General features: G+C 38.8%; 1 protein-coding gene across 1 annotated transcript; it reads right to left on the bottom strand.

Moving 5' to 3' along the window:
* Window positions 1-734: 734 nt before the first annotated feature.
* LOC149435288 (serine/threonine-protein kinase SBK1-like) lies at window positions 735-2,353 on the bottom strand. Its single transcript, XM_089662836.1, has 3 exons — window positions 2,179-2,353; window positions 1,706-1,908; window positions 735-1,316 (listed from the first exon to the last, which is right to left on the bottom strand). The coding sequence occupies exons 1-3, from the start codon at window positions 2,351-2,353 to the stop codon at window positions 735-737; spliced, it is 960 nt and encodes a 319-aa protein (XP_089518962.1).
* Window positions 2,354-11,238: the final 8,885 nt, after the last annotated feature.

The raw sequence follows: 11,238 nt of genomic DNA, 5'->3' as shown, positions 1-11,238 counted from the left end.
AACTGGGCTCATGTGATGCGGTGAGCTTGGCTCCTTGAATCATTTCCCTGTCAGCTCACAGAAGATGTTGCATAACATTGGGTGTCAAATCCTGGAAAAGACCGAATCTGGAGCAAAGACAATATGGGGCAGCACTAGAGCTTGGGGAGGGTGAACATTGCTTGTTTTTGTAAACAGGCCCCCCTCCTACCACATGAAAGAATAAAACTGGAAATGAGTTTTAAGGCCATTTAAGGAGAACAATAAAATCAATGGTGAGAAGAAGTGCAATGTAATTTCTATGTAGTATAACCATGCCATTAGCTGCTCTGTGGCCCTGGAGCAGAGGGTCCCATAATTTGACCATATAATATTTTCTTAGGCAGGGGAAGCATTGGGAGACTAAAGCCAAATAGAATGAATGTGTAATTAGTGTAGGTACCATGTAAGCATACATCGGTGTTATAGCTTTAGAATGGTATATGTTTGAATAGTGAAATTGCTTTTGAGAACTGTGGTGGAAAGAAGTGGACATGTGGTCCAATTAGATCTGTGCTTCTGTGGCTCATTATATACGGTTTTCCTATGCTATGAGTTAGTATTCCTGAAATCAGCAATTACAGTAGATAAGCAAACATGTGACCAGATACAGAAAAAGCCAGCAGTCCTAAGATTTAGACTTACCTTCCCCTAGGACATGAGACTTGTATGAGGCAGCACTTGATGAGGCTCCACAATGGACATCATGCACTCTGTTATATCACATGTATGACTGTTTTCCTGGTTAGATTCTCTGGAGGCATTTTTGCTGTCCATGGCAGGTGGACATATTTTAAAATGTCCATAGCAGAACACCTCTCAGAGGCATTGAGGGCCAACAAGTCCCAGAACATCTGCCTGGCTTCAATGGAGAATTGTTGCCACTTTCCTGGTGCCAAGGTTAGGTCTTTCTTCGTTTGCCACCAAGCAAACTCCCGATACATGGGGTCATGACCCCCTGCTTCTTCCCAATGAAATGTGCCGGTCATAACTGTGTACAACAAGACTCCAAACGCCCACACGTCAATGCTCGGGTGCAGCAGCAATTGATCCCCTTCTTTTAAGCTGCACAATTCCGGAGCAGTATATGGGATGGACCAGGCCATACATGGTGCTTGAGTGCCCTGGAGCCTCGTCAGTCCAAAATCTGCTAATTTGACTTCCTTACATTCAATGTCCATGAGCAAAATGTTGTCCAGTTTAATGTCCCGATGGACCATTCCTCTGCTGTGCATAAAGTCTAAGACACTCGCTACCTGTGGAACAAAACCCTTTACAAGATCTTCATTTAAACCAACCTGTAGGGAAAAAAGAGAGAAAATTAGTCACTAGACACAAATATAACACAATGTTACCCAACATATTGAACCCACCTTACCTCTTGTACAGGGAAACAAACATACATTAGCTGAATACACAAGGACTAGGATTAAAGGAAACCTGTCAGCATACAAAATGGTGCCATTAATGGTGCAAGATCCATCTTAACCCATCTTACTCCATTTTAAACCTTGCTTCATATCTTGAGTGATACACATACCTTAAACAACAAGCGTATGCCAACTATACATCCTACCAACTCACTGCCCTGGGAAAGGAACCTTTAAAACTCAGAAATGCTTCAAAAGCAACTAAAACTAGAAATTGTGACTTTATAAAGATCAATACATTTTTGATACAAACTTACATTTAGCTTTACTATTGAATGAAGGTTTCCAGCTGGTGCCACCTTCTGGACAAAGACATAATCGTTGCTGGTTTGGAAAGCGATTTCATGGGTTTCGATGATATTTGGATGGCCGCTGAGACTAAGAGACATTCCGTATTCCACTAGGAAGTTGTCCATTGGAGTTTTCTCTTTATTCATCAGTTTCATAGCCACCAACTCATCTGTTAAAAAGAAAGACATAAAAAGACAATGAGTATCATAAACCCAACATTAGAGAAATGATGAAGCTTGCTAAAAACCTGCTAAAGTTAGTTAAAAGTTTATGTAAATCTAAAAGCTCTGACTTATTAAGATCCATAACCATCACTCAAAAACTGGAAGCAAGGGGGGCTTGGAAAACTTAGAAACTTAAAAATGCTGCTCAAAAGCACTCAGAAGCACAACTGATTCTGTAAATCATTCTCTTTACATGAATTAGGCTACAAATTTACCTGAACCCCGATGTTTGGCCAAGAGAACCTTTCCGTACGATCCTGTCCCGAGCTCTTTGATGGGGTGGAAGTGGTCTGTGATTTCCATCATCGTCAGGTTTTCTGAGGTTTCAGCGATGAGCTCAAGAAGTTTCCTTGCAGTGTTCTTGGTTACTTCTACGATGCTAGAAGCCATTCTGGAATCACAACATCAAAAAATACAAATGAGTTTCATTTGGCACTAATCATTAGTAAGCGGCATTAATCATCTCTCTGGATATCACCCAGTTACTGTTATTAATTGTCACCTTCATTAGAGGTGGGGGGAGGGGTAGTATTGTAACTAAAGACAGTTATTTTACATTTTAAAGCTGATATATGCTTACAATTCTTATTAAATACATGTTGGGCTTATGTTGATGAGCTTTTATTCACAGCAAGTGGATATTGCTTTCCTATATAAGTCTATGGTAATGCAAAACCCACTTGAAGCCGATCAAATTCACCTGTCAGTATACAGTATTATAAATTATTTTAGAAGGGTCTCAAATGGACATCAAACTGATTCTATGGACACGAACCCTTACTCTGATACATACAAGTTATATGTAAGAAGTCCAATTATTTTATAGATTCCAAAGAGAGAAAGGAGTGATGTAGAATGGCACTGGGCAAAGGACCGAGAGTGCCATCATTCCAAACCAACAAATGTCTACAACAAGGTAACAAGCGGGGACTTCCTAGGATGGCAGCCAGGGATATCAATTCAAAACATAGGGATACAAATTCCAAATGTATTAGTCACATCATACAAACGTTTTTGTATTGAACATCATGTGTGAATCTTTTAAACTTTTGCATGATATGACTAACATTTATGAAAATATCTTTTATAGCTGGGTGTTGACTTTCTGTCCTTAGGTGCCATCCTAGGAAGTCCCTGGTTTTACTTTGCTGTAATACAGTAAAATTATTTACTAAAGATATGTGACTTCCTGAGACTTCAAGCACAAATCCAACCAAAGAATTTGGACAAAAACTGAAAAGGGTTAGAACATCTTTTAACTTTTTTTTGCCATTTCTGACGTCCGATCTTCCCTCACTTCATGTGTGTGGTCAGCAAAACCTCCTTTAGGAGAACACAAGTGGGGGAAGAATGAAAACTTTTATTAGGTTTTGTAAATTTTTTTTGTCCCATGATATTTTTATTAAAGATTAATAACAGGTACATAAACAGAAAGAAGGTTTGGTGGCTATTTCCAAAGGTGACCAATATCAATTCACAATAGGAAATATTCCAGAGTCAGGTATAACTGGACAATGAAAAACTGCATTCTAGTTCTGTCAACCTATATCTGATTGTTTACTTAAGAGAGTAAGGAATTTAAAGAGCAAGATACAGACAGTAGCAAGACTATAAAATTGTCATTTTACTGATCATCTAATAAAACGTGGACTGTCTATCACAATCCACTACATTCTTGTACTGAGAAATATATACTAGCTAGAGTTTGATCAATGTGGTTGTGTAATATGTCTTATATTGTATGTCCGGGTTCTGAAGATAGAAGGGAATTGTTTGATTTAAATGTAAGCTGCCAAGGGGCGATATTCTATTAATTACAGGTGATACTGTATGACATAACAATAGACCGGGGTGCAGGAAGGTAGTCATATTGGCTCATTATAAGGAGAATCTGATTCCATCTTATCATATTTGTTGTAATTCACCTCTTCTCATTATTGTTCTACCTGTCTGAACAGACTGAATACAATCAATACACTTGCTGTGTAGCTTCCCCCTCATGTCAGCTGTTGTTCATCAAGGAGGCCTACTGCATGGAGAAGGTCACTAAAAGAAACACCTAAAATCTGAAATGTAGTGAAAAATATAAAACAAATAATGTAACAATTTAGGTAAATGTAACAATACAATAGCGATTGTGATATTCACTAAAATACACTTTGGTTTTGCTTCATAGCAAAATGTAGTTGCTAAATATAGAGAGAACTTTTACCCCCAGGACAGAACTGACCATAATAATGGTGATGGACTTGTGAACTGATATGGTAAAGAGGAGGTAGAACACCTGGCTGAGGTGTGACTGATGATACTGTTCCCATCACAATGGACATATTTATGGAAGCCACCCTCCATTGTTGGGACTAGGGGTGTCCAACTGTGGCCCTCAGGACTGCCAATTTTGCATGATAATCTTAGTATTGGAAGGGACACAACTGCTTACATTAGCAACCATTGCAAGAGTTGCCATAAACATCAACAACAAGGTCATTGTGATGGAAACAGTATCGGCAGTCACACCTCAGCCAGGTATTCTTCCTCCTCTTTAACATATCAATCCACAAGCCCATCACCATTGAGATGGCCAGTTCTGTCCTGGGGGTAAAAGTTCTCTCAATATTCTGCAGGTACATTGTCATTGTCAACGCAAAACCAAAGTGTATTTTAGTAAATACCACAATCTCAGTTGTATTATTACATTCATCTGAATATTTAAATTGTTTTTTTTGTTTTTTACTACATTTCAGGTTTTCAGGTGCTTCTTTTAGTGACCATCTCCATGCAGTAGTCCTCCTTGATGAACTACAGGTGACATGAAGGGGAAATAACATAGCAGGAGTATTGATTTTATAGACTAGTGGAGTTATATTGAGATGAGGTGAAGTAAAACAAAAAGTGATAAGATGGAAGCAGATTCTCCATGTGGAATGAGCAACTTTGACTCTGTCTTTGTACACATAATCTTTTCTTTTTACCTTAATGCTTAACTCCACAAAGTTACATAAAACCTGGCCAGCCAATAAAAAAGCTGAAGACTCTGGAACCAGAAGACCAGGAGAAGGTGGCAATGGAGCAACTAGGTGAAACCTGGACATCATGTGAGGGAAGTCTGCCATAATGTACAAAAATGATGTGTGAACTTGAACATTATCGCACAAGCCCTGGATACCCTATGTTTAGTTCCACTTTAAGCTGACCCTTAAGTCATGTCTAAACCATCATTTCTCAGATTTTTGAAAATGGTCCTCTGCAATAACTTTCAAGTCTCAGAGAACCCCTGCTAATAATTACTCTACAGTATGTACAGCTCTGTGTATGTTAGTGTGATGGTCAGTGCAAAGAATGTCCTTTGCCTTTGTGGTCAATAGGAAGAATCCCCTTTACAGATAGCTAGACAGATAACTGGTGTTAGCCTCAACTCATCAATGAGGTAGAATTTGCTCCATGGTCAAGGAACCCTTAGCAACCTCTGGAGGAACCTTAGGCTTCCATGAACCCTGATTGAGAGAAGCTGATCTAGACCAATTCTCTTATTATTGGAGCTAAGTTTCCAGCAGTTAAGGAATGACAAGTGTGGGCCAATGGGGCCATTCTGCAGCAGTTTTCCATTTAGAATTATAAGGTTCAAGGCATCCTTTATGCCATGACAAACTCTAGTTTTATGCTGAATTCATTTTAAATTCATTGTTTTTTTTATTGGCAATAAAGCTTTTTAGGTTTAGTTTTTTTTATTAAACCCATTGGTGTGCAATGTGCTAGAAATAAGGCATAATGTATAAAAGAACCAGCAAATAATGGGTACATTTGTTTTCAATAAATGAGCTGGTTACTATTTCCTCTTGTATTATTTACTTAAATTAAAATCATGTAAAATAAAATAAATCTTATAAAGCAAAAATAATTTCCGATTTTATAGTTACAATGTTGAAAAGTTTAATATTAAAACTCTGTAAAGTTTCAAAGTATTTGGGTTTCATCATGTTTAATCCTATCACCTATTCTCAGAAAAAACTTTTTATATGCAAATCAGCAAGAACAATCCAGGGATATTTACACAACATTTACATTAGGAGTCAGCCAATGGAAAGCCTTCATTCTCTGCCTTCCCCGCCCATCTCCCTTGTATAAAGAGGTCCTCTCCTTCCCCTGATCAATGACTCTAATTCCAGAGATACCGGTATACTCATCTATTACAGCCCAGCTGGAGATTTGGTGACGTTGTCCGGAGCTGATCTGCAGAGGAACCCAATACTCAAAGAAAACTAATTGGACTTCATCACAGCGGAATCCTCACCACATTAAGGTAAGGTCACTTTCATCTAACCAATCAATGGATCTTTATTATTTAATGAACATTTTTTTAAAAATCCTGCAGAGGTTTATGAGGCATATTTAATAAATATATGGAAAACTGACACAAAGGGGCAATGAGTGGAGGTTTAGGACAGGATAATATGAAATACAATGTATACAGAAGACAGGATAGCCATTGGAGGCTTCCCATGATCAGCCTGATGAAAAAGTTGTTCGTATTACAGGATATAATAAACATTGTGGCAGTAATTTGTGTGATGTAATACAATTTCAAACATATGTTTAGGTGGCCAAATTATTTATAATTGTTTTCTAAATCTCCTATTACAAGTATATTCCAATCTGTACAAAAACAATTGACTGAACAATGTTGAATTCTTTGCTATGAAATACTACCTCTCACCAAAAAAGAAGTACAACATTATACTTCATAATCTCACTGAAAATTCACTTCATGATGTCTGTCCTTCTGATTCTATATGGTCTTCCTGAAAACATAAAGATGACATTTAGCAGGAAAACGCCTTGAAAATGTTTTTAAGATGCCTGAAAAGGGATGTGACAGTTGAGTGTTTGGATGATATGACATCACTCATGGTAATTGTGGATCATTCTGGGACGTCACAGTTTTGGAGAGAATGTTTTAGGGAAATGCCACTAATATCTTCTGATATCCTTTAGCATGACCTCTGCTGTCTTCTGAGTAGAAAAAGTGAGGCAACCGTTTTTTATATTTTCCTTGAGAGTTTTGATTAAATTACGCTTTTTAACTGACTGAGCTCCGTGTTCATGCTCCTGAATTTATGTAACCAAAACTGGAAAGTTGGCCCAGCTGGTCGGCAACAAGAGAGCAGAGTATCTCTTGTAGATTATTCTTATGGAATGTTTACTCTTTTCATGGAAGTATCTGCCAGAAATATGAGGGTCACCAAAACTCTTCTGGCAGCAGATACACCTTTCCATCAATGCTGACCAAAGTTTATTACATTCTCTTCCTGAAGGAGACTTGGGGGTTAAATGAGTCTCCTGACCATCAATTACCAATAGCCTCTCCCCCCGCACACAACTGCACTTATAGCTATTGGATATATTTATGTGTTGCTATGTCTTGGCTTTTCCATTTTGTTTTTGCACTTGATAAAGTTATAACCTTACTTGATAATTTTCTTATATAAGGATTGCTGGCTTTCCATATTCAGCTCATTTAACTATACTCCATAAATTTCTATTCCCGAGCCCCATTCAATAAGATGTGAAGCTTTAGTGAGCATCTCCTATATACAGTCATGGCCGAAATTGTTGGCACCCTTGATATTTTTCCTGAAAATCAAGTATTTCACACAAAAAAGGTATTGCATTAACACATGTTTTGCTATACACATGTTTATTCCCTTTGTATGTATTGGAACAAATATAAAACAGAGGCAGAAAAGCAAATATGACATAATGTCACACAAAACCCCAAAAATGGGCTGGACAAAAGTATTGGCACCCTTAACTTAATATTTGGTTGCACACCCTTTGGAAAACATAACTGAAATCAGTCGCTTCCTATAACCATCAATAAGCTTCTGACACCTCTCACCCGGAATTTTGGACCACTCTTCCTTTGCAAACAGCTCCAGGTCTCTCTTATTGGAAGGACACCTTTTCCCAACAGCAATTTTAAGATCTCTCCACAGGTGTTCAATGGGATTTAGATCTGGGCTCATTGCTGGCCACTTCAGAACTCTCCAGCGCTTCTTTGCCATCCATTTCTGAGTGCTTTTTGACGTATGTTTGGGGTCATTGTCCTGCTGGAAGACCCAGGATCTTGGAAGCAAACCCAGCTTTCTGACACTGGGCCCTACAGTGCGACCCAAAATCCTTTGGTAATCCTCAGATTTCATGATGCCTTGCACACAGTCAAGGCACCCAGTGCCAGAGGCAGCAAAACAACCCCAAAACATCATTGAACCTCCACCATATTTTACCGTAGGTACTGTGTTTTGTTCTTTGTAGGCCTCATTCCGTTTTCGGTAAACAGTAGAATGATGTGCTTTACCGAAAAGCTCTATCTTGGTCTCATCTGTCCACAAGACGTTTTCCCAGAAGGCTTTTGGCTTACTCAAGTACATTTTGGCAAACTGTAGTCTTGCTTTTTTATGTCTCTGTGTCAGCAGTGGGGTCCTCCTGGGTCTCCTGCCATAGCGTTTCATTTCATTTAAATGTCGACGGATAGTTCGCGCTGACACTGATGCTCCCTGAGCCTGCAGGACAGCTTGAATGTCTTTGGAACATGTTTGGGGCTGCTTATCCACCATCCGGACTATTCTGCGTTGCAATCTTTCATCAATTTTCCTCATCCGTCCACGACCAGGGAGATTAGCTACAGTGCCATGGGTTGCAAACTTCTTGATAATGTTGCGCACTGTGGACAAAGGCAAATCTAGTTCTCTGGAGATGGACTTGTAACCTTGAGATTGTTGATATTTTGCCACAATTTTGGTTCTCAGGTCCTCAGACAGTTCTCGTCTCCTCTTTCTGTTGTCCATGCTTAGTGTGGCACAGACAGACACACAATGCAAAGGTTAAGTGAACGTCTCTCCTTTTTATCTGCTTTCAGGTGTGATTTCTATATTGCCCACACCTGTTACTTGCCCCAGGTGAGTTTACAGGAGCATCACATGCTTGTAACATTCTTATTTATCCGCAGTTGTGAAAGGGTGCCAATACTTTTGTCCAGCCCATTTTTGGAGGTTTGTGTGACATTATGTCGAATTTGCTTTCTTTCCTCCCTTTTTTTGTTTTGTCCCAATACACACAAAGGGAATAAACATGTGTATAGCAAAACATGTGTTAATGCAATACGTTTCGTGAGAAATACATGATTTCCTGGAGAAATATCAAGGGTGCCAACAATTTCGGCCATGACTGTATATATATGTATATCAATGTGGGTAATAGTATTCATATTTGAAACATTTCTATAGTTTTTCTAAAATAATTTGTTTTCTTCTTAATAATTCAACGGTTTCTTTTTTTGCTCTCCAGGACACTATGGCCTCCGTTACTCATGGTGTTGAAGGATTTCTGAATAGAATGGTCTCCTTCTATTCACAAGAAATAAAGCAGGTAGACTTACAGGAGTACTTCACCATTATGAAGGAACTTGGAGAAGGTGGATATGGAAGAGTATTATTGGCAAAGGACAAGATAACAGGTCAGTGAACTATTCTAAGTACCGTTTCAGTATCCTCTGCAAATATTTATGTATATGCTTGTACATTTGTACACTATAGACTTTATATTTATTAAATCTCCATAAATATATCATGCTTAAATATTTTTTCATGTTGGTAGAATGATTTAGGGAAATAAGCATTGGGCTGATTCTTGGGAGCAGTTATGCAAATATTAAAATGCCTTGATGGGTACATATCTGTCTGGAGCAGTGGACTGTATTTCCATGCAGACTGTCCTAGATAATGATCACATGTGATGCTGAGCCTCCATGATTAAAAGGACAGACATATAATGAATGAAAGGGGCAGGCCAGGAATAGTCAGGCTGGGAAGGATATGATGCTAACAATGCTAGATGTCTTCCAGCCAGGAAACGAGATGGGGTTTGTCTGACTTGCTGAAGCTTCTGATGCACAATGAGAGATTATCGCTGTGTTCAGTGAAATCAGAATAGGACATTTCAGCCCAGGAAAGGTTCTTGTACAGCTGATTGATGGTAAAGCTGAAATTTAGCTATGAATGAAGCATAATACATTCTCAAACATTTTAATAAAACCCGTTGCTCGAAGACTGAGATTTTCAAGTAGATAGAAAAAATGATCAGCTAAAAATTTCCATTTCTTAATCAAAGTTAAATTATTTTTTTTTACAGGTCAAAGAATGGCATTGAAGACCACGGATAAAAACAGAACCAGCCAGCGGTCTTTCCTCCAGGAGTTCTGCGTTTCATACTTTCTTTCATCTCATCCCAATATCATTGGATGTAATGGCATCGCCTTCACCACCATCGACTACTTTGTGTTTGCCCAGGAACTAGCCCCTGTTGGTGATCTCTTCTCCATGATTACACCATACGTAAGTACATTAAGGTTTCAGTATGCCCTTTTTTTAAAGTTTTGGATAAGGGAGGGATAAAACTAATAATGCCCATCACTTTGTCTTAATGATGGAGATTGCCGGAACATTTATAAAAAGAGAATCTCTTTTGGCGGAAAACAAACGGCAATAGACTCCACTCCTAGTCTAAAACTAGATCAAAAGTGATGGCCATGCTTATACTTTAACTGATTCTGAATTACTCTTTATATTCTATCTTACTGTATTTAACAACTATTGTATTTTGATTTTGTTTTCCTAGGTGGGAATTCCAGAAGACTCAGTTAAGAGGTGTGCTCTTCAGATCTCCAATGCTCTCGAATTCATATCCGAGAAAGGACTGGTGCATATGGATTTGAAGCCAGAAAACATTTTGGTGTTTGACCAGGACTGTCACTTCATCAAGATCACAGACTTTGGCCTTGCGAAGGTCAGAGGGACAGTGATAACATCCAGGTGTGGTAGCAAAACCTACATGGCCCCAGAACTACGTGACATGACCATTACGGATGGACTGGTTGTAGATGGCTGCCTTGATGTGTGGGCGTTTGGTGTTACCATCTACTGCCTACTCCTAGGGGAGTATCCGTGGCAGGTGGCCATGCCTGAAGATGAAGGATATAGAGGTTTTGTTGACTGGCAAAACAATTTTCATATGGACAATCCTCCTGAAGCATGGAGAAAGATTTCAACTGGAATAAGAAGGATGTTTGGTGATCTTTTGGCCATTGACTTTTCTAAAAGAAGTAAATCTACAGAAATCCTGAAATACATGAACGAAAGCTGGAAGGAAGAAATCCCAGATGCAATCACAGGACAAGAAGATGAGGATCCCATCAAAAGCAGCTCTGTACAATCTGAGGT

This window comes from Staurois parvus, unplaced genomic scaffold (genome assembly GCF_062004578.1).
Source record: "Staurois parvus isolate SC_StPar_1 unplaced genomic scaffold, SC_StPar_1.0 ptg001565l, whole genome shotgun sequence".
Lineage (NCBI taxonomy): Eukaryota > Metazoa > Chordata > Amphibia > Anura > Ranidae > Staurois > Staurois parvus.
The sequence above is the reverse complement of the archived record's forward strand: the minus strand, read 5'-3'. Positions and strand labels throughout refer to the sequence as shown.